Source organism: Lepidochelys olivacea (assembly GCF_965140295.1).
Source record: "Lepidochelys olivacea isolate rLepOli2 genome assembly, chromosome: 1".
NCBI lineage: Eukaryota > Metazoa > Chordata > Testudines > Cheloniidae > Lepidochelys > Lepidochelys olivacea.
In genome coordinates, this window is record NC_140411.1 from 5,545,300 (window position 1) to 5,569,552 (window position 24,253).

The 24,253-nt window shown below is 44.6% G+C and overlaps 1 protein-coding gene across 1 annotated transcript; it reads left to right on the forward strand.

The window, feature by feature from the left end:
* Positions 1 to 5,550: 5,550 nt before the first annotated feature.
* LOC311515233 (olfactory receptor 52P1-like) lies at positions 5,551 to 6,642 on the forward strand (the record flags this gene model as incomplete). The annotated part of the gene is made up of 1 exon (XM_084618153.1): positions 5,551 to 6,642. Exon 1 carries the CDS (start codon positions 5,590 to 5,592, stop codon positions 6,640 to 6,642), a length of 1,053 nt encoding a protein of 350 aa, XP_084474279.1. The 5' UTR covers positions 5,551 to 5,589.
* Positions 6,643 to 24,253: the final 17,611 nt, after the last annotated feature.

Below are 24,253 nucleotides of genomic sequence, written 5' to 3' on the forward strand. Positions count from 1 at the left end.
TGGGACAAAGATGTAAAGTCTGGGGCTGAGATGGCTTTTTTAGCTGATGACTTCGATTAGACTCAGGTGTCTATTGAGGGCAGGCCACAGAAAGAGGGGTTGACAACTGGTGGGAAGGGAGGGTCCCATTTTGCCCCTGGGAAGACAGTAGGGGGATGGGAGCCTAAACATTCTCTTAGCCAAAAACATTCCTCTAACCCCCATCCCAAATCTCCTGTAAAAGCAGAAGAGCTCAAAAGGTGCTGTCAGTGTAATTCCACTGATCACTTGAGGAATAAATGGCCTGTGCTAGGAGGAAGCAGGCAACCAATAGTTCATGTTAGTTCTGCTGTCCTCACCCCAGAAACTCCCCAAGCAACTGAAACCAGTCATACTGGTTTTAGGAGATTAGCCTCTGCAGAACCAGACATGGAGCATGTTAACGCTCTCCAAATGGATGGAGTACTTGAGGCAGAGGGATACAGGAGCTCATAGCTCTCTGGTTCAGCGGAATGTGGTCCGCTTCCTCCCTGGCTGCCTCTTCCTCCATAGGAAGGAAACAAGCTGGAGGAAACATCACATCAGGAAGGGATGGGGTGTAATACCTTCCAGGAAGAGAACTGTCCAGGTTGTTAGCTTCCAGCAGGTCACAGCTGAACCAGAGACAAAGTCTAGGGAGCATAGAGAAATGTGTCCCAGAGGAGAGCCTAGAGAAGGGGCAGGGAATCTCAGAAACCACTGAGGTGAGTGAGGATGCCTGTCACTCTGTAACACACGGAAGCAGGATGCTTCCAAGTATGGGAGGGGGCTGAGACTAGGCAACATGCCCTCAGGCACAGAGGCAGGGGAGGTGTTGTCAGTGAGTAAGGAAACTGTCTCAGCTGTTAACTGGCAGAGTTTTGCAGCTGAACAAAAGAAAGATCACTTCCTATGGAGCACACAGAAATGTGTCTTAGGAGGGGGCCCAGAGGAGGAAACTGGGGAAGGAATAGTGGGGGTAGAGGAATGTCTCCCCACTCGTCACTTGGGGCATAATGCCGAGGACACTAGAAGGAAGGCTGCATCAGCATCTGGGAACCCAGGTACACAGACTGTGTCATAAATATAAAGGGAAGGGTCACAACCTTGATGTATGCGGTAACATAAAATCCCTCCTGTCCAGAGGTACAGAGTCCCTTTACCTGTAAGGGGTTAAGAAGGTCAGATAACCTGGTTGGCACCTGGCCAACTGGACCAATAAGGGAAGAAGATACTTTCAAATCTGGAGTGGGGGGAAGAGTTTTTATCTGTGCTCTCTTTGTGTGTCCCCTCTCTGGACACAGAGAGAGACAGAGACCAAGCTGGTAAATCATCTCCTGAAAAGATACCTGAAATGATACATTACAATTACAGAAATTGTAAGTAAAGGCAGGGAAATACCTTTGTTATCTTTTGTTTTAGATTGTGAATTTTCCATATGCTAAGAGGGAGTTTTATTCTTGTTTTTTGTAACTTTGAAGCTGAGCCCAGTTGGGAATCCTCTGTGTTTTACTTTTTTATTTACTCTGTAAAGTTACCTTCCATCCTGATTTTCCAGGTGTGGTTCTTTTACTTAAAAAAAAAAAAAAAAAAAAAAAGTTCTCCTTTTAAGAACCTGATTGATTTTCAGGGTCCTAAAACGCCAGGGGTTTGCTCTGTGCTCACTTTGTAACCAATTGGCTAGTATATTTTTCTCAAGCCTGCTCCCAGGAAAGGGGTGAAGGGGTTTCCGGGGAATATTTTGGGGAAACAAGGGCTCAAAGTGGCCCTTTTTTCCTGGATTTTTGTCTAAATCACTTGGTGGTGGTAGCAATACCATCCAAGGACAAGGAAATGATTTGTGCCTTTGGGAAATTTTTCACCTATGCTGGTAGAAATACGCTTAGGGGGTGTTTCATGCGGGACCCCACATCTGTGCCCCAGAGCTCAGGGTGGGGAGGGAACCCTGACAGCCGGTGACCCAGGTTTTGAGAGGGAACTGTGTAACTGGCTTCCTGGAGGGGAGCAGTCCCACAGCTTACTTCTCAGCGACAGAGGAAGGGGTGACGGAGGGTACCCCAATCCAGGTCCCAGTTTTTCAGGACGCTATTTCTGATACTTTTTTTTGAAAATATCTGTGTCTCTTTACATCTAGTTGCAGCTCCAATGCCTGTGATAACGGAAGAATTGAGACCAGGAAGTTGCCAGGTGGTAGTCTGTGAGAATACAAATGCCCCAACTGACAGAGAAGGGGGTGTCTTCCCCCATGCTAGTGAGTCGTGGGAAAGCTGCTGGGAAAAAGTTGTGTCTGATCAAAGGGTAAACACAGCCAGCCCAGGGAGCTCAGATCACCATCCTCTAGGGAAAGGTGGCAAAGAGCCAGCCAATGTGCAGGATCCCCCTGAAAAACTATCTTCCCAGACCCTGAGGCACCAAAATTCCAGAGACACAAATAAATTAATTAAATTACCTTATGGTAAGTCTAGTTCATAGTTAATAGCTGCAAACAGATTTAAATCTGATCATAGCATAGAAACCTGGTTTGCAGTGTCTGAATGGGGAAACTGAGGCACACCACCTGTCAAGGTTCCTTCCCCACTCTGAACGCTAGGGTACAGATGTGGGGACCTGCATGAAAAACCTCCTAAGCTTATCTTTACCAGCTTAGGTCAAAACTTCCCCAAGGTACAAAATATTCCACCCTTTGTCCTTGGATTGGCTGCTACCACAACCAAACAAATACTGGTTACTGGAGAAGAGCTGTTTGGAAATGTCTTTCCCCCCAAAATACTTCCCAAAACCTTGCACCCCACTTCCTGGACAAGGTTTGGTAAAAAGCCTCACCAATTTGCCTAGGTGACTACAGACGCAGACCCTTGGATCTTAAGAACAATGAGCAATCCTCCCAACACTTGCACCCCCCCTTTCCTGGGAAATGTTGGTTAAAAAGCCTCACCAAGTTGTATAGGTGACCAGAGACCCAAACCCTTGGATCTGAGAACAATGGAAAAATATTCAGTTTTCTTACAAGGAGACTTTTAATAAAAATAGAAGTAAATAGAAGTAAAGAAATCACCTCTGTAAAATCAGGATGGTAGATACCTTACAGGGTAATTAGATTCAAAACATAGGGAACCCCTCTAGGCAAAACCTTAAGTTACAAAAAAGATACACAGACAGGAATAGTTATTCTATTCAGCACAATTCTTTTCTCAGCCATTTAAAGAAATCATAATCTAATACGTACCTAGCTAGATTACTTACTAAAAGTTCTAAGACTCCATTCCTGGTCTATCCCTGGCAAAGACCCAGCATATACACAGACTGAGACCCTTTGTTCCTCTCCCTCCTCCCAGCTTTTGAAAGTATCTTGTCTCCTCATTGGTCATTTTGGTCAGGTGCCAGCGAGGTTACCTTTAGCTTCTTAACCCTTTACAGGTGAGAGGAGTTTTCCCCTTCACTTTATATTTATGACACCGCCTCATGGCCTTGAAGGCTGGGTGCCAAGAGAGCGATAACACACCCTGCCTTTGAGCTAGTCGGTGGCTAACCCTCTTGTAGCAAAATAAGGGGGGAGGTGAGACATTCTCTATCACCGGGGAGCATCCTGTAACCGCCATAGTCCTCATTTTCATATAAACATGATTTTACATAGAAAACATGCCTTGTAAGGTATCAGGGAAAGGTTATGATCTGTTGAAATCATGCCTCTATCCATACATGTGTATCATTAATGAATATGGAGTTATGATTATGGTGTTGTATGGTGGTCACTAAAACATGCTGTAAATTGGGGAATAAGTCAGATATTAGCTCTCCAGAGGCAACAGCAAGGAAATTGACCAATCCCCAGGCAGGGTGTCAAACAACCCATCAAGAGCCCTTGTCCAGCAAGGGAGCTCCAATGCAATGACTCACGTGCACGAAGCTCCACAGAGGGAATTGCTCAACCTTGCTTGGAGAGACTCAGCAATGCCCCCCAGACATGGCTGGACTTGTGCCCCCCAAGCACATGGATTGAGGCTGTAAAACAGACAGAGCGGACACATACTGGGCCCTTCTCCTGCCCCCACTGAGAAGAAGACAAGACTCCAACAGGGGAGATTGGCCCAGGTTTACACAGGAAACTTGTATATTAAGGACTGCAATATTCAGTGGGGTGAGAAAAATCCTTAATCTAGATGTTGCCCAGTCTAATAGGATTGAGAGTTTAGACAGTGTGCTTACATTTCCTTTTCTTTTGGTAACCACTCTGACTTTTTGCCTATCACTGAATATCACTTAAATTCTATCTTTGTACTTAATACATTTGTTGTTTATTCTACCTGAAGCAGTGTGTTTGGTTTGAAGCGTGTAAGAGACTCCCCTTGGGATAACAAGCCTGGGGCATTTCCATTTCTTTCTTAAACTGACAAACTCACATAAGCTTGGAGTGCCCTGCGGGCACACCTGCACACTGCAAGAGTAAGGTTGTGTCTGGGAAAGGAGATATTGGCTAGTGTCATTCGGTTGCATAATCCAAAGAGCAGTTTACATGTCAAAGACTGAGCGTGAACAGCCCAGGAGTGGGGTTCTCACAGCTGAGCAGGGTAAGGCTGGCTACCAAAGCTAAGGACTGGGGTGACCAACCAGATCACCAGTCCAGATAACACCAGAGGGGAACATCACAGGGTTGCAAAGCAGCATGTAGGTGGACAGGTGGGCAGTGCTGTTGAAATTATTTTTTTCTTTGTGTTTGTTGGTCCAAGGCCAACTTTGGGACCTTTCGTGGTACAGAGTGTGTTTGGGGAGTTTCAGGGTCTCTTTCCCATGGCAAGCCACAGAACTACAATCTGGGTGTCACAAGTTTTACTCAGTTTTGTTTCCATTTGTTGTTGTTCTGTAACTTCAGGCATTTCACTGGTAGAAATAACATTTGATATTTTTGTAACAATGTACCCCATATTGTTCATTGTGATATGATGATATGATTATAGCATAATTATGATACAGTTTATGCAAGATGGGTCATGTAAGATGTTATTGGAAAAGTTATGACTTTCTGAATATGGTTATGGTTGTATGTATTGATGATTTTGGTCAAAAGTTCTGAATTTTGATGACTTCCCTGTATTTCAAATGTAGTTACAAGTGAGTAACGCCCACTAGGGAACTTGATGTCAGTCTAGATAGATGGTTGGGAAGGGCCTATTCAGGGCAATGAGACTTTTGGGGAAATAATAGGCCTTTAGAGAAACTTATCTCCCACCTGGTGAGCCTCCCTGAGAATGCTTCAGACAGACTATACGTAGTGGATGCTATGACTCTAAAAGGCCATGTGACCAGGCCACATAACTCTGGACTCCATTTTGGGGAGTCTGTAATCTTCCCACAAACGAGTCTGGAAACCAAGTTTTGAAACAAACGGTTCCCTCCGTATTCTAGATCTATGGAAAGTAGGGAGTGACATCGTCGGTAGTTCTTCACTCCTCACTCAAGAAGACTCCGAGAATGTTCATAACTATAACATATTTACCATATTAGTTTTTACAAATAAGAACCCCCTTGCTGTGCTTTTCTCCCTTTACAGGCACCTTGAGCATTTCTGAGTCATATCGATGCATCAACTGCTTCATGGCACCTTTCAACTTCACCCATTCTGACACTTCAACTTTCATCCTAATGGGCATCCCTGGCCTGGAGGCTGCCCACATCTGGATTTCCATCCCTTTCTTTACATTCTACATTATCAGCCTGTTGGGAAATGTCACGCTTCTGTCTGTTGTAGGTAAGGAACAGACTCTGCAGAAGCCGTTGTACCTCCTGCTCTGCATGCTGGCACTTACAGACATTGCCACACCTACCTTTGTTGTGCCAAAGGCACTGGGCATATTTTGGTTCAATTTGAAAGGCATTACTGTGGCTGGCTGCCTCACCCAGATGTTCTTCCTCCACACGATTTCTGTGATGCACTCATCCACCCTCGTGACAATGGCCTTCGATCGCTACGTTGCCATATGTAACCCTCTGAGATATGCCACCATCCTCACCAATGCACAAATAGCTAAGCTAGGGCTTGTAGGTTTCATAAGAGCTGTTCTCTTCATTCTGCCCCTGCCCCTGCTCCTGAGTCAGCAGACATTCTGTGCCAACCGCATTATCCCCCACACGCAATGTGAGCACATAGCTCTGGAGAAGATGGTGTGTGGGGACATCAGAGTCAACAGGATATATGGTTATGTGCTAATGTTTGTAATCAATGGGTTTGACCTGACGTTCATTGCCCTGTCGTATGGTCTGATCATCAGGGCCGTCCTCAGAATCTCCTCTCATAAAGCCCACCAGAAAGCCCTTAACACTTGCACAGCCCACATCTGTGTGATGCTGACATATTATACCCCTACCTTCTTCTCCATTCTTACACACTACTTTGGTCAAGGCATCGCACCCTATGTTCATATCATCTTAGCTGACCTCTATCTCCTCATCCCTCCCATGCTCAACCCTATCATTTATGGGGTCAAAATGAAAGAGCTTCGTGACAAAGTAGTCAAATACACCTGCAGAAGTTCTGCAGACACAAAGTTCACGCAAAGTTCTGCAGACACAAGAGACGATATCTCCTCAGGCCTGCAGTGTCCATCAGGGAACTGTCAAATTGTCAGAGAGTATGTGAACCAGCACTAAGTGGGATGCGGTTTGGGAGGAAGACCAGAAGTTCTGTGAGCGCCATGGTTCCCCAGTTACCCCTGGCATGGAGGAAGAGTATGCTCACAAACAATCTGTAAAAAAAGTCAGCCTTCCTTGACTGTGCAGTTCTTACGAGTTGTACTCCTAGCAGAAGGAAAATCCTTTCACCAGAAAAGGGTTAAGAAGCTAAGGTAACCTCGCTGGCACCTGACCCAAAATGACCAATGAGGGACAAGGTACTTTCAAATCTGGAGGGGGGGAAAGCCTTTGTCTGTCTGTGTAATACCGTTGCTGGGAACAGATCAAGGATGCAAGCCCTTCAACTCCTGTACAGTTAGTAAGAAATCTAGCTAGAAAATGCTTTAGGTTTTCTTTGTTTTGGCTTGGAAATTCACTGTCCTGGAGGACATGTGTATTCCTGTTTTTTGTATCTTTTTGTAACTTAAGGTTTTGCCTAGAGGGATTCTCTATGTTTTGAATCGGACTGCCTGAATCGGTCCATGGGCCTGCATTCACCACAACCCTCCACAGCATCCAGAATGCGTTCACCCGGGGAGGGATATCCTGGCCCACAACACAATTTTTTTCAGGAAGAGGGGCAGACCAGCTGAATAGTCATGACTAAGGTTTTTTGTCACAGATAGTTTTAGTAAAAGTCACCAACAGGTCACGAGGGTCTGCGGGGGCGACTGAAATGGGGAAGATTAAAGCCTCATCAGGAGTATGAGAGCCTGAGCCGCACTTCAGGACGGGTGAGGGTCCAGCACTTACTGCCACTGCAGATAACAGCTCTGTGGCCCCCACTGCAGCCCCAGCACCTCAGAGGTCCCGAGCCCCTGCTGCAGCCCATGTGAGAGAGCTCCACGGCTCCCACTGCCAGTGGCAGCTCCGAGATCTGGGTCCCCACACGGCCAAGAGCCACTTGGAGGGCCACATACCCCCACCGCCAGAGGTGGCTGAAAGCTGCTGGTTCCTTGGCCACACATGGCAACTGAGAGCTCAGGAGCCTCCACCCGCTGCCCCAGGGCTGAAGTGGTAAATGTCACAGAGGTCTCCGAAAGTCACAGAATCGGTGACTTCTATGACTTAATCTTATCCTTAGCCATGTCTATGAGCAACTCTCCGTGGTGAATGGAGAAGTGGTGGAACCCGAGTGACTGAGACAGTGACAATACTTTGTGCAGGAGGCAAAACAATCACTGACTTGCCCCAGACAGTAGAATTGTTCATCCCTGGACTCAGAGTGTCGTCCGGAATTGTTAAGACCTGCAATGTTGTTGCCTCTGTGACACTGTTCAGTGCTTCTCTCCTTGGAGCTCCAAAATTATCAGTGTTGGCAGGCGAGGCAACCTACTAATTCAGCAGACCTTGATGTTATTCAGAAAGAAAGACCGCAGGCATGGTTCGATGACAAAGGCATCCGGAGAGGTTTATTTCCCCCTAGGCAGAATCCCATCACCCAGAGTATGAGCAAAACGAGTGAATTACCTTATGAAAGTCCTTTTCTGGGTGGTAATACCCCAATAAATCCTTAGAGATCAAGGACTACTGAGGGTAAAGACATTAAGAATGTTGATCTACCATCTCCAAACCGATGGGTTGGTAGAGTGATTTCAAGGAACTGTTCTGGAGACATTATTGAATTCTGTAGCCTCAGATTCCGAACATTACGATCAACTCCTCCTCAACCTCCTTTAACCAATCAGGGAGGTGCCTCAAGGCTTCAAGTTTTCGCCCTTTGAACTGCTGTCTTGGAAGTCCTCAGGTAATGAACATAGACCAATAAATTCTTCAATTAAGAAATTGCCTCGAGACTTTGTGAGTGTTTGCTCGAAAAATTTTGCTAAATGCACAGCAGGTACAAGAGAAGGCCGATAATAAAGGGGTCTAGCTGTGAGTGTTCCGACTGGGTGATTGTGTGTTATGGTTACAACCAGGCTTGCTCTTCAGATGATTGGTTCATTGGCAGGGACTCTTTGATGTAGTGAGGCATGTGGGCCCCATCAACTACAAGGAGCACCACCCAGAGAAGAAAAAGAAGACTAAGATAAGAACATAAAAACAGCCATGCTGGTCAGACCAATGGTCCATCTAGTCCAGTATCCTGTCTTCTGACAGTGACCAATACCAATCTTCACACTGAAAGAACAGAACAGGCTGTTCTTGAGGGATCCATCTCCTGTTCTCCAGTCCAAGCATAGGCAATCAGATGCCAGGGATTCCCAGATCATGGGGTTGAATCCCTGAATATCTTAGCCTGCAGCCTATTAATTTCCTTCAGTCATCCCTGGTTCTTGTGTAATGTGAAGGAGTAAACAAGACTTCCACAATTAAATTACCCCTAATGAAAAAAACACAGTAAAAGAACTAAACAAGAGCTTAAGAACCATGTCAAACAAACAGTGAAATATGAAAAGGCATCTTTTAAAAAGTGGAAGTCAAATCCTAGTGAGGTATATAGAAAGGACCATAAACACTGCCAAATTAAGTCTAAAAATGTAATAAGAAAAGCCAAAAAGGAGTTGAAGAACAGCTAGCCAAAAACTTAAAAGTTAAGAACAAAATGTTTTTAAGTACATCAGAAGCAGGAAGCCTCTTAAACAACCAGTGGGACCCCATGACAATTGAGATACAAAAGGAGCATTTAAAGATGATAAAGTCATTATGGAGAAACTAAATGAATTCTTTCCTTCAGTCTTCATGGCTGAGGACGTTAGAGAGATTCCCAAAACTGAGCCATCTTCATAACATCAGCTAACAGGATGTTAGGAATCATTAAAAAAGGGAGAAAGAATAAGACAGAGAATATTTTATTGCCTTATATAAATCCATGGTGTGCCCACATCTTCAATACTGCATACAGATGTGGTCTCCTCAACTCAGAAAGGATATACTGGCATTAGAAAAGATTCAGAGAAGGGTAACTAAAATGATTAGGGGTTTGGAACAGCTCCCATATGAGAAGAGATTAAAGAGGCTAGGACTTTTCAGGTTGGAAAAGAGGAGAAGTTTAGACTTGAAATTGGACGAAGGTTTCTAACCATCAAAGAAGTGAAGTTCTGGAATAGCCTTCCAAGGGAAGCAGTGGGGGGCAAAAGACCTACCTGGCTTCAAGATTAAGCTTGATAAGTTTATGGAGGAGATGGTATGTTGCAATAATATGATTTTGGCAATTAATTGATCTTTGGTAAATAGGCCCAATGGCCTGTGATGGGATGTTAGATGGGGATGGGATCTGAGTTACTACAGAGAATTCTTTCCTGGGTATCTGGTTGGTGAATCTTGCCCACATGCTCTGGGTTCAGCTGATCACCATATTTGGGGTCGGGAAGGAATTTTCCTCCAGGGCAGATTGGAAGAGGCCCTGGGGGTTTTTCGCCTTCCTCTGTAGCATGGGGCACGGGTCACTTGCTGGAGGATTCTCTGCACTTGAAGTCTTTAATCCATGATTTGAGGACTTCAATAGCTCAGACATAGATGAGAGGTTTATTGCAGGAGTGGGTGGGTGAGATTCTGTGGCCTGCATTGTGGAGGAGCTCAAACTAGACGATAATAATGGTCCCTTCTGACCTTAATATCTATGAATCTATGAGACTAAGGGGGGATATGATAGAGGTATATAAAATCATGAGTGGTGTGGAGACAATGAATAAGGAAAAGTTATTTACTTGTTCCCATAATATAAAAACTAGGGTCCACCAAATGAAATTAATGGGAAACAGGTTTAAAACCAAGAAAAGGAAGTTCTTCTTCACTCAGCACACAGTCAACCTGTGGAACTCCTTGTCGGAGGAGGTTGTGAAGGCTAGGACTATAACAGGGTTTAAAAGAGAACTGGATAAATTCATGGAGGTTAAGTCCATTCATGGCTATTAGCCAGGATGGGTAAGGAATGGTGTCCCTAGTCTTTCTTTGTCAGACTGGAGATGGATGGCAGAACAGAGATCATTTGATCATTACCTGTTAGGTTCACACACTCCGTTGCACCTGGCATTGGCTACTGTCAGTAGACAGGATACTGGGCTGGATGGACCTTTGGTCTGACCCAGTACGGCCATTCTTATGTTCTTATGTTCTCCCCAAAGTTAGACATTTTGGCTTTTATCAATTCTTGAAAGTTTTCACCAATTACACATCTGTTTATACGTCACTATAAATCCAACCTATCATTTTCTAACAGTTCCCTAATGTAAGTGGGGAACTATTGTTGGGATCTTTCCTGGCTTTTGCGTCACCCCAAGGGAACTGGTAGTGAAAGAGTCCAAGTCCCTACACCCACTCCCTTTTCCCAGAGGCCTGCCTGACCTCAAGGACTCCCCTTCCACTCTCCTGTTTGGAAGAGTCCTCGTAATGGCGATATGGCTGAGTCAAAGATTCCTGGAAGGCTGAACCCCCAGTCTCATCGTGGTCACTTAGGACAGGAGCTAGGGTGTCCCCACCGTGGAGTACTCTCTTCACACCGGACACTTCTTTGACCCACTGATCACTGCATTAACTTCAAACCAACTAGAATGTGTTAAACAGCGACTGAAAGAAAATTGGAGAGGAGTACTTGTGGCACCTTAGAGACTAAGCAGTTTATTTGAGCATAAGCTTTTGTGAGCTACAGCTCACTTCATCGGATGCATTTAGTGGAAAATACAGTGAGGAAATTTATATACACACAGAACATGAAGGAAAAAAAAAAAACCTGTAAGCAGAGTGATCATTTAAGATGAGCTATTACCAGCAGGAGAGAAGGGTGGGGGTTGGGGGTGGAGGGGGGTGAAAACTTTCCAGCAGTTAACAAAGACATCTGAGGAACAGTGGGCGGGGGTGGGGGAAATAAACATGGGGAAAGAGTTTTACTTTGTGTAATGACCCATCCATTCCGAGTCTCTATTCAAGCCTAAGTTACTTGTATCCAGTTTGCAAATTAATTCCAATTCAGCAGTCTCTCGTTGGAGTCTGCTTTTGAAGGTTTTTGTTGTTGTTGTTGTAATATAGCAACTTTCATGTCTGTAATCGCATGACCAGAGAGATTGAAGTGTTCTCTGATTGGTTTATGATTGTTATAATTCTTGACATCTGATTTGTGTCCATTTATTCTTATAGAGACTGTCCAGTTTGGCCAATGTACATGGCAGAGGGGCATTGCTGGCACATGATGGCATAGATCACATTGGTGGATGTGCAGGTGAACGAGCCTCTGATAGTGTGGACATCTACACATCTACCAATGTGATATGCCTGCACAGTCTCTACGTAAAAGAATAAATGGACACAAATCCCCCTCCCCCTCCGCCCTGCTGTCCTGCTGGTAATAGCTCATCTTAAGTGATCACTCTCCTTACAGGTTTGTTTTTTTTTTCCTTCATGTTCTGTGTGTATATAAATTTCCTCACTGTATTTTCCACTAAATGCATCCGATGAAGTGAGCTGTAGCTCACAAAAGCTTATGCTCAAATAAATTGGTTAGTCTCTAAGGTGCCACAAATCCTCCTCTTCTTTTTGCGAGTACAGACTAACAGGGCTGCTACTCTGAAACCAGAAAGAAAATTAAGGATAAATGGGAAAGTTCAAGGAAACAAGGAACCCCGTCCTGACACACAGCCATGTCTGGGACCTAAGAACTGTTCTCTTTGTGTTCCTCACACATCCCAGGCCCCCTGCCAGCCTCTAGTTGTGCTGTGGTGATACTGCCAAGTCAGACACTGGCTTTTGCAGTGGCCACACACCCTCAGGCTCTAGGTGGCAGGACCCTTCTCCCCAGCAATTGGCCCTACATCAGATTGACGTCCTCTCTCCTGAGTCCAGTCTTCAAGGCCCTCCGGTCTGGTGACATCTCCCTGTGCTAGGCCCTCTGTCCATGGCCCCAACTTGCTCTCCTGAGCTGCTCATTGTGATCGGCTACCTTGTTACTAGTTGCCGGCATCCACTGTCCTGGCTCTGTCCCTGCAGCTCCCTACTCTAGCTCAGCCGTGGCTCCCGGTTGCTGCAGCAGGTTTGTGCGGATCCAGCTCCCGGTTCTGGTCTGCTCCAGCTGCAGCTCCCCAGCTCTGCTTCAGCACTGCCGCCTTCCACTCTTCTGGCTTGTTGTGTGTTTGGTTGTCATGCTAATAGCACCTTGTTGTTGCTATGGCAACTGAGTTAGCTTATTAGGGGATAGCCCAGCCAGTTTGGGCTGGTTTGGTTAGTTCAGTGTGTGGAAAATAAATGGCTGCTTTCATGGCTCACCGCTCTCTGCGTCTCAAGTGATTCCTTCCTAAAGTGCTGCCCCCAAGGATACAACAAAGTGGCAACGAGAATGGGATCCCTGTGCTGCCCCAGCCACAGAAGGAAGTGGAAGTCAAGGCAAGCAAACAAACAAACAAAAAAAACCTACCAAAATCTTTCAGCTGTTGGAAGGGGGTAAGAACTGGCTTGTTTGCACTGACTGTGCTGGCTTGTTGGCACTGACTGTGAAACATGAAACTAAAACCATGGCTACACTTAAAGGGCCACTGGAACCTTTGGAGGAGAATGTAGTGCAGTGGCATGTGTAAACTGAGCGTTTTGATCTTTTTGTTCTTGCAAATGACATTACAGCAGAGAAGAAGGTGCCAATATTCTTAAGTGTTGTGGGAGCTAAAACCTACTCCCTGCTATGCAGCTTATTACACCCTGTTAAGCCTGAGACCAAATCTTACAGTGACATTGCAGAAATCCTGGGGTCCCATTTTTCCTCCAAACCACTGGTAATTCCTGAAGGATAGAGGTTCCACAAAAGAGGCCAAAAAGAAGAGGAAACAGTTGTACAATTTGTAGCAACTTTAAAAAGGCTTGCAAAACACCGTGAATTTAAGGAAATGTTAAATGATGCCCTGCGTGACAGGTTACTGTGTGGTTTGCAGCGTGAAACTATACGGAAGAGCCTATTGAGAGAGGCTCAGCTTCCCTTACCGAAGGCTGTGGACATTGCCGTCTCCATGGAACTGGCTACAAAGGAGGCGCAATCCATCGGTGCATCCTCTAGGGTGCATAAAATGTCACAAGAACCTTCCCACAAAACTGTGCAGAGTCAGGAATGTTGCCACTGTGGTGAGCCAGGTCACAAGGCATCACAATGATGCTGTAAGGACCTGGTGTGTCGACACTATGGCAAAAAGGGACACATTGAGTGTGCCTGTAAACAAAAGAAAAAGAGGCCTGTGCTCTGGCCGACCTAAAAGGGGAACCTCTATACCCTAGAGCAGATCCAGGATGACCAAGGTGACACCTCATCGCAAGAAGAAGAGCCTGTCAAGGTTTCTCCCCCACTCTGAACTCTAGGGTACAGATGTGGGGACCTGCATGAAAAACCTCCTAAGCTTATCTTTACCAGCTTAGGTCAAAACTTCCCCAAGGTACAAAATATTCCACCCGTTGTCCTTGGACTGGCCGCTACCACCACCAAACTAATACTGGTTACTGGGGAAGAGCTGTTTGGACGCGTCCTTCCCCCCCAAATACTTCCCAAAACCTTGCACCCCACTTCCTGGACAAGGTTTGGTAAAAAGCCTCACCAATTTGCCTAGGTGACTACAGACCCAGACCCTTGGATCTTGAGAACAATGAACAATCCTCCCAACACTTGCACCCCCCCTTTCCTGGGAAATGTTGGATAAAAAGCCTCACCAATTTGCCTAGGTGACTACAAACCCAGACCCTTGGATCTTGAGAACAATGAACAATCCTCCCAACACTTGCACCCCCCCTTTCCTGGGAAATGTTGGATAAAAAGCCTCACCAATTTGCATAGGTGACCACAGACCCAAACCCTTGGATCTGAGAACAATGAAAAAGCATTCAGTTTTCTTACAAGAAGACTTTTAATAAAAATAGAAGTAAATAGAAATAAAGAAATCCCCCCTCTAAAATCAGGATGGTAGATATCTTACAGGGTAATTAGATTCAAAAACATAGAGAACCCCTCTAGGCAAAACCTTAAGTTACAAAAAGGATACACAGACAAAAATAGTTATTCTATTCAGCACAATTCTTTTCTCAGCCATTTAAAGAAATCATAATCTAACACATACCTAGCTAGACTACTTACTAAAAGTTCTAAGACTCCATTCCTGGTCTATCCCCGGTAAAGACCAGCATACAGACAGACACAGACCCTTTGTTTCTCTCCCTCCTCCCAGCATTTGAAAGTATCTTGTCTCCTCATTGGTCATTTTGGTCAGGTACCAGCGAGGTTACCTTTAGCTTCTTAACCCTTTACAGGTGAGAGGAGCTTTCCCCTGGCCAGGAGGGATTTCAAAGGGGTTTACCCTTCCCTTTATATTTATGACAGAGCCACTCCACGTTTTGTCTTTGGCAGTGGGCTCACATGAATACTGGGTAACCCCGTTGTTGGATGGCAAACCTATACGCAAGGAACTGGACACCGGGGCAGCCCTCTCACTGGTCTCTGAGGCTGTGTATAAAGAAAAGCTACAGCATCTTCCGTTTAAGGCAACAAAAGCTGTTCTGAAGACGTATACGGGAGAAGCTGTGCCCATGTTGGGCAGTATTGATGTTAAGGTGGAACTCAAAGGACAGGCTGCTAAATTGCCACTGTTTGTGGTGAGAGGTAGTTACCCAGCCTGAATGGGTAGGTCCTGGCTTGGGAAGATTCAGCTGAACAGGGCAGAAGTGCACCAAAGGACTAAAGAAGAAACCGGTCTGACCGCTATACTAAGGAAACATGCTGCTGTTTTTGGAGAGGATCTGGGAAGTATGAAGGGAATCACTGTCACACTGAACATGAAACCTGACAGTCAACCAAAATATCTGAGAGCCTGAACTGTGCCATATGCCATCAGGCCGAAAGTTGAAGCGGATTTGGAGTGCCTGGTCACCAATGGAGTCCTAATACCAGTTACCCATACGCCATGGGCCACTCCTATCATTCCAATCATGAAGAAAGATGGCTCCCTCCGGATTTGTGGTGATTATAAGGTCATTGTCAACACAGTGTTGTGTGCAGAGCAATACCCGTTTCCCCGCATCGATGACCTCTTCGCGGGCCTGGCTGGGTGACAAAACTTCAGTAAGATTGATCTGAGTCAAGTGTGTTTACAGATGCATATCGATGGAAGGTCCCAAGAGCTGTTGACTATTGTGACTCATAAGGGGCTTTATCGATTCTGTCGCCTACCCTTAATGTCTGTTCCCACCCTGTTCCACAGGGCTATGGACCAGATCTTGTGTGGCTTGCCAGGAGTTCAGTGCTATCTGGATGACATCCTGGTCACTGGAAGGAATGAAAAGGATCACTTAAAGAATTTAGAGGCTACCCTACAAAGACTGGAAGAGTATGGCCTACAAGTCCACAAAGACAAGTGTGAATTCTTCCAGCCCTCTGCTGAATATTTGGGACACATCATTGACGCTGAGGGTCTTCATAAGGCCCCTGCAAAAGTTAAGGCTATTGTGGAGGTTCCCCCACCTCAAAATGTTAGCCAGCTGTGCTGGTTTCTAGGACTATTGAACTATTTTGGAAAGTTCATCTCACAGTTAGCCACGCTGCTAAAACCACTTCGCAAATTCCTTGGGCAGAACGAGACCTGGAAGTGGACTGAAGCCTGAGATGTTGCATTTAACAAAGCTAAAAATGCATTGCTAAATTCTGAAGTTCTAACGCACTTTGATCTATCCTTATCCCTACAATTGGCCTGCGATGCCTCCCCTTATGGAGTGGGTGCAGTCGTGTCAAACATTATGCCTTCGGGAGAAGAGAGACCTGTTGCCTTTGCTTCACGCACTCTAAGCAAAGGAGAAACTAACTTTGCCCAAATTGAACGTGAGGCATTGGGAATCATTTCTGGAATTCAGAAGTTTCATCAGTACCTGTTTTTGCGGAACTTTACTCTTCTTGCTGACCATCGCCCTCTGACGTCAATTTTTGGACCCTATCTAGGCATTCCCCCATTAGCTGCTGGTTGTATGCAACATTGGGCATTGTTACTTTCAGCGCACACATATGAAACCAAATATCAGAAATCCACTCTGCTCGGCAATGTGGATGGTCTCTCAAGGTTACCTTTGCCAGTCAAACATCAAGATACTGCCCAAAAGGAAGTCTTCTATTTTGAACACGTAGAGAATACACCCATCACTGCTACTCAGATAAAGAAGGCAACTCGCATTGACCCAGTGTTGTCCCAAGTTATGGACCTCGTGATGCATGGAAAATCTCAACGGAACCTCTCCGGTCTCATCGGACCTTGGTACCTACATGTCCTGGAGGACGGAGTTATCGATCCAATCTGGCTGTTTATTGTGGGGGAGACGTGTCATTATCCCACCACCACTGAGACCACAGATGTTAGAACAGCTACATACTGGTCACTGTGGAATAGTGCGCATGAAGGAAATTGCACGAAGCTATTTCTGGTGGCCTGGATTGGACAGTGCTATTGAAGAGAAAGCAAGAGCTTGTATGTCATGTCAGGGTGTCAGGAATGCACCCCAGTGGGTACCCCTACACCCAGGGACTGGCCTGAAAACCCATGTCAATGTATTCATGTTGACTTTGCTGGCCCCCTTGAAGGAAGCATGTCCTTAGTGGTGGTAGATGCCCATTCTAAATGGCCAGAAGTCTCCAGAATGCAGTCCACTACTGCAGAGAGTACTATCCAAAAACTACGGGGACTCTTTAGTCGTTTTGTTCTGCCAGAACAACTTGCGAGTGACAACAGACCACAGTTCATCTCTCAGGAGTTTCAAAAGTTTATGAAGGCAAATGGGATACACCACATCACGACAGCACCATATCATCCATCGACCAATGGATTAGCTGAAAGATTTGTGCAGACAATGAAACAAGCTTTGAAATCAGCAAGGAGACAACACTCCAATGGCTGGATCTTTAGCTAGGGTGAACCCAGGGTTATGGGGCAAAATAATCCCTGGGGTTTAGCCGGGAATGGAGGCAGTCTACCTTTCTTCTCTAGTTTAGTGTTTGTTTTATTTAGGAAATGTTCTTATAAAGGGGGGAGGAATATGTTGTGTATTTGGTTGTCATGGTAATAGCAGCTTGTTGTTGCTATGGCAACTGAGTTAGATTATTAGGGGGTAGCCCAGCCAGTTTGGGCTGGTTTGGTTAGTTCAGGGTGTGGAAAATAAATGGCTGCTTTCATGGCTCACAGCTCTCTGTGTCTCAAGTGATTTCTTCCTCAACTGCTGCTCCCAAGGATACAACATGGCTGAGTGCTGCATCTGTGGCCTCAGCCCAGTTCTGCCTTCAGGGATCCTTCTCTGGACCTTTCTTTTTTTTTTTTGGGGGGGGGGGCTGCTGCTGCTCTGCCTCCAGCTCAGCTTGAGCTACTGCATCAGGTTTGCCGCATTTTACTGCTTTAATAGCCCCAAATAACTTAAAAACTAACCTAAAAGTAGCGCAATCTCTTTCTTGAAACAAAGGGGTTTTTTATAATAAATGCAATGGTCTATACATCAAGTAACAAATGAAACGTTTTGTTAGATACCTTCCATAGATCTGATTTACAAAAGAAAAGAAAAGAAAAGAAAAGAAAAGAAAAGAAAAGAAAAGAAAAGAAAAGAAAAGAAAAGAAAAGCCCCAGAAGGAGTTTTTCCACATAATCTACAAATCTATGAGATGACAATCAAATTGAAAATCAAACCCTCAGTATTTGTATTGAATCCTGATTGATGGGTGGCTGGTGTTTTAAAGAAAAAATAGCAAATTATGTTGTTAAAAATTGCCTTGCCCAAGGGAGCCCAAAACTTATGTTGCGTAAAAACAACAATAACATTATTATATTATTTATTTCTAAATACATTCAATGATGCTAGCCAATGTGCATATTCTGAGTTGCATTATATTGTTACTGTTAGTCCCTAAAAGGCAACGTTTCCTCTTCGGTGTCTTCACTGGAAGTAGGATGCTTCTGCTTCTGGTCATACATATCAGCAGTAAGCAGTGCAATCATTCTTTCATTGGTGCAGACTCTTCATAACAGATTTTGTATCATTGTATAGATGCAAAAATGAGACATCAGCCAATCTAGGTTGTGAAAGACTCAGGAAGGCAAGCGATTCAATCACCTGGACATATAGTGACAATCTCTGTTTCATCTGTTTCACAAACTGCTCTCAAATTCAGAGTAATGTGGTCCAGTTCTCAGAAACACATCGTTTCAAAACTCTCACCAAGAAGCTCTACTAGAATGCCCTCAATTCCTGCAGCACCTTTCCTGTATTAACATTTTCCAACCGTAACATTGAGTTTATCCTCCAGGCTTCAAGAAGGACTGGACGTAGAAAAATCAGGTATATTTCAGCACTGTCCTTACTTTATTGTCTTTGGCTATCAGAAAGCATGGCTTCAGTTTGTCAAACTGAACAAGATACCGGTTCAAACAGGGTATAATGGAAAGCCACCTTGCTTCAGAAAACTACCGTATCTTCTGTTGGTTTGAAAGTCATGGAAAGAACAAGTGACAGGGTTTCTGGGGCTGAGGGCTGATAGATGACACTGAGAGAGATCAGCTGATGGTGAGAAAGTGGAAACTTAGCAGCAGAGAGATCAGTACTTGGTGATACAGTGATAAGAGGTTAGGTGTGAGGAGCTTCTCAGACTTGAACTTCCACAGTGCTGAGCTCAGCCAAAGGAGAACAGAGCACCCTTGATTAACAAGATATACTTTCACCCTCTTGTCACGAAGGTTTAAAATCAGTGGCACCGGGTAATCCTATTTTGCAAGTGTACTTACGCAATTTCTCACGAAGCTCGAAGGTTTTGGCCCCATAAATGATAGGATTGAACATGGAGAGAAGGAGGTAATATAGGCTGGTCAAGATGATGTGAACCTGGAGAGCAATTCCCTGACCAAACTGGTATGTCACAGTGGAGAAGAGGAAGGAAGGGTAAGACATTTTCATCACACCGATATGGTCTGTGCAAGTGCTGAAAGATTTCTGGTGGGCTTTCTTGGAGGATATTGTGATGAACAGACCATAGGAAAGGGCAATACGTGTCAGGTCTAACATGATGATTACAATTGCTATTTCCAAACCGTACATCCTGTTGACTGTAATGTCGCCACACGACATCTTCACCACGGCCATGTGGTCACAGCACGTATGTGGGATAATGTGGTTGGCACAGAATGGCTGCCTGCTCAGGAGCAGGGGCATGGGAAGAAGGAAGAGAACAGCTCTTATCAAACCCACTAGCCCTAGCTTAGCTATTCATGCGTTGGTGATGGCAGTGGCATATCTCAGAGGGTTACATATGGCGACACAGCGATCAAAGGCCATTGTCATGAGGGTGGCTGAATGTGTCACAGAAGCCACGTGAATGAAGAACATCTTCGTGAGGCAGCCACCCACAGTAATACCTTTCAAATTGAACCAAAATATGCACATTGCATTTGGCATGATGGAAGTAGATGTGCCGATTTCTGTGAGTGCCAGCATGGAGAGCGGCAGGTACATCGGCTTGTGCAGAGTCTGCTCCTTGGCTATAACATAGAGAAGCATGAAATTTCCCAGCAGGCCCATAAAGTAGAAAATAGAGAAAGGGATGGAAATCCAGACGTGAGCAGCTTCCAAGTCAGGGATGCCCATTAGAAAGAATGCTGAAGCGTCAAAGTGTGTGAGGTTGAAAACTGCCATGAGGTGGTTCATGTGTCAGTCAGGGTCAGAAATGGTCAAGGTGCCTGTGAAGGACAGCCAGTGGGTGCCGGGAGAGGGGTGGGGGGTTTACACAATTTATAACAAACTGTAGAGCAAATATTTAATACTTATTACCAATCTAGAAAGGGGGTGTTGAGCAGTGATGTGGCAACATATGCAGGTGGCACAAGATTATTTAGGTCCTAGTCAAGTCCAGAGAAGTCCTCAGAGAGAGCTAACCAAGCCAGGTGAATGGGCAGCATAATGGAAGTTGAAAAAGTTTGGGATTGTTACCTTACAAAGAAGATCAATTAGAGGGGAGATGTGAAAATCTATAAAATACTGCCTGGTAGAGAGTAGATTGAGAATGTGTTCTCCATGTCTCCTAACACAAGATCAAGAGGACATTCAATTAAAGTGAAACATGGCAAATTCAAAACCAATAAAAAAAGAGTGCTCTCTTGACTCAATGCCTACTTAAACTGAGAAACTCATTGCAACAAGAGGTAGTTGAGGCCATGGGCTAAGTGAGACTTTGTGCTCAACAGAATGGGCAGGAAGGCCATAAAGCTATTGGTGTTTAGGGCAACAGGTCTGCACCTCTGTTACCTCCTGTCATAAATATAAAGGGAAGAATAAGCACCTTTCTGCATACAGTGCTATAAAATCCCTCCTGGCCAGAGGCAAAATCCTTTCACCAGTAAAGTGTTAAGAAGCTAAGGTAGCCTGGCTGGCACCTGATCCAAAATGACCAATGTGGGGACAAGATACTTTCAAATCTGGAGGGGGGGAAAAGGCTTGTCTGTCTGTGTGATACCTTTGCCGGGCACAGATCAAGGATGCAAGCCCTCGAACTCCTCTAAAGTTAGTAAGTAATCTAGCTAGAAAATGCATTAGGTTTTCTTGGTTTTGGCTTGTGAAATTCGCTGTGCTGGAGGAATTACATTCCTGTTTGTGTCTTTTTGTAACTTAAGGTTTTGCCTAGAGGGATTCTCTATGTTTTGAATCTGACTGTCTGTGAGATTATTTTCCATTCTGATCTTACAGAGTTGTTCTCTTATCTGCTTTTGTTCTTCTAATAAAGTTCTGTTTTTTAAGAATCTGATGGGTTTTTTTGGGTCTTAAAAATCAAGGCTGGTTTGTGCTCATCTTGTTTATTCTCAAGCCTCCCAGGAAAGGGGGTGTAAGGGCTTGGGGGGATATTTTGGGGAAAGACGTCTCCAAGTGGGATCTTCCCTGATTCTTTGTTAAATTGCTTGGTCTTGGCAGCGTACCGGGTTTTAATCTAAAATAAGCTTAGGGGGGCTTTCATGCTGGTCCCCACAACTGTACCTAAGAATTCAGAGTGGGGAGGGAAGCCTGACACCTTCCTTGTTTCTTTTGGTGAGACACTTTCTTGCAGGCACCCAGCTTTGTCTGAGGCATAAGTTACAGATGTTAACAGACAAATGTAAGAAGAAACATGTGTCAGCAACTCAGCTGCTAACCCTTCTCATGCCTGAAAATCAATGATGTTTGCAGATGACAAAAAATTGGGGGATTGTAAATAATAAAGAAGACAGGTCACTGATTCAGAGCAATCTGTAAGAAGGAATAATCAGCTAATCATGAATTTCCAGTGTGGCCTTGTGGCCGAAAGAGCGAATGTGGTCCTTGGATGGTAAAAACTGGAATCTCAAGGAGAGTTAGAGAAGTTATTTTACCTTTGTATTTGGCACTGGTGTGGCTGCTTCTTGAATCCTCTGTCTAGTTGTGGTGTCCCCAGTTAAAACTGGATGTTTATCTACGGAAGAGTTTTCAGAGAGGGGTCACAAGAATTAGTACAAATTAGAAAACATGCCTTATTGTGATAGATTCAAAGATTTGAATCTGTTTAGTTTAGTCAAGATGGTTAAGGGGTGACTTGATAACTGTCGGAAACGATATACACTGTGAACTAGTATTGAATAATAGGCTTTTCAGGCTAGCATACTGAAGTGTAACAGCAAAAAGAAAAGGAGGACTTGTGACACCTCAGAGACTAACAAATTCATTTGAGCATAAGCTTTTGCTATAAGCTTTTGTGATGAAGGGAGCTGTAGCTCACAAAAGCTTATGCTCAAATAAGTTTGTTAGTCTCTAAGATGCCACAGTCCTCCTTTTCTTTTTGCAGAGACAGACTAACATGGCTGTTACTCTGAGAGGTGTAACACAATCCAATATCTGGAAATTGGAGTTAAAGAATTTCTGATTGGAAATAAAGTGTACATTTTAAATGGTGTCAGTTAATTAAGCATTAGAACAATTTTCTATTCATGAGTATGTTGAATTTAACCATAATTCTCAGGTGACAGCTCTGCCTTGGAAAATGTGTACTCGGTGTGTATTTCATGAACCTGAGGGATCCCATTAGGCGCTGCATGCAAAAAAGTTTTAGGTGAGAAAAATAATAACTTCGCCCTGTCATAAATATAAAGGGAAGGGTAAACGCCTTTAAAATCCCTCCTGGACAGAGGAAAAATCCTCTCACCTGTAAAGGGTTAAGAAGCTAAAGATAACCTCGCTGGCACCTGACCAAAATGATCAATGAGGAGACAAGATACTTTCAAAAGCTGGCAGGAGGGAGAAAAACAAAGGGTCTGGGTCTGTCTGTATGCTGCTTTTGCCAGGGATAGAACAGGAATGGAATCTTAGAACTTTTAGAAAGTAATCTACCTCGGTATGTGTTAGATAATGATTTCTTTAAATGGATGAGAAAAGAGTTGTGCTGAATAGAATGACTATTCCTGTCTGTGTGGTTTTTTTTTTAACTTAATGTTTTACCTAGAGGGATTCTCTATGTTTTGAATCTAATTACCCTGTAAGGTATCTACCATTCCGATTTTACAGAGGTGATTCCTTTACTTCTATTAAAAGTCTTCTTGTAAGAAAACTGAATGTTTTTTCATTGTTCTAAGAACCCAGGGTTTGGGTCTGTGGTCACCTATTCAAATTGGTGAGGATTTTTACCAAACCTTCCCAGGAAGTGGGGTGCAAGGGTTGGGAGGATTTGGGGGGGAAAGACATGTCCAAACTATGTTTCCCAGTAAACCCAGATAAAGTTTGGTGGTGACAGTGGAAATCCAAGGGTAAAATAATTTTGTACCTTGGGGAAGTTTTAATCTAAGCTGGTAAAAGTAAGCTTAGGAGGTTTTCATGCAGGTCCCCACATCTGTACCCTAGAGTTCAGAGTGTGGAAGGAACCTTCACACACCCCATAAAATCTTTGCACTAAGGATGAATGTACAACCCTCACCATTCATAACTAACAGAGCTGGCTAGCAAATCCTCCCAGAGCATCCTGGGTTTAACATCTGTCTCACACTGGCCCACTGTGTCAGTCAGCTACCAGTGGTTCCTGCATGTGGCAGCTGTATTGATCTAGGCCCTCACATGTCCCAGAGTTGCCCGCTCTCATTATATAATGTGCATAATTCTCAGCCTGTGAGTTTTTCCTGAGCAGCAGTCCTTGAAGCACCATGTACTGTGTATCGGTGTAATAAGAGAAGCAGCATAGGTTCCTCAGCATTTGCGACCTGTGTGTAGATTTCTGACCAGTATGTCACTCCTCCCTGCCAAGGGAGCCGGTTTGATGGGAGTCATCTCACCCCCTGCAGAAGAAGAGTTGTGGGGAGCGTGGGGCAGCTCGGAGGTTGTGGAATCCACAGGTGACTGAGGTGTATGGAGAAGACACTGGCAACCAGTATGATGTTGGAAGCAAGGCAGCCTGGGATGGGGGAGGAGAGTTCAGACAGCGGATCCAGGATATGGTAGGAGATTGAAGCAGCTGAGGTGCAAAGATCGGTGGTTCTTTCCACCAGTGAAATGTCTGAAGTTATGTATATAACTTTCAACAAAAATTGGAAACAAAACCGAGAAATCGGCTGGGGTCTGCTGTTTATACTTACAAGGTTCGCTAAACTCTCAGGTAGCTCTGTTTCAGTGTGTGGCACCATCTGCTCTA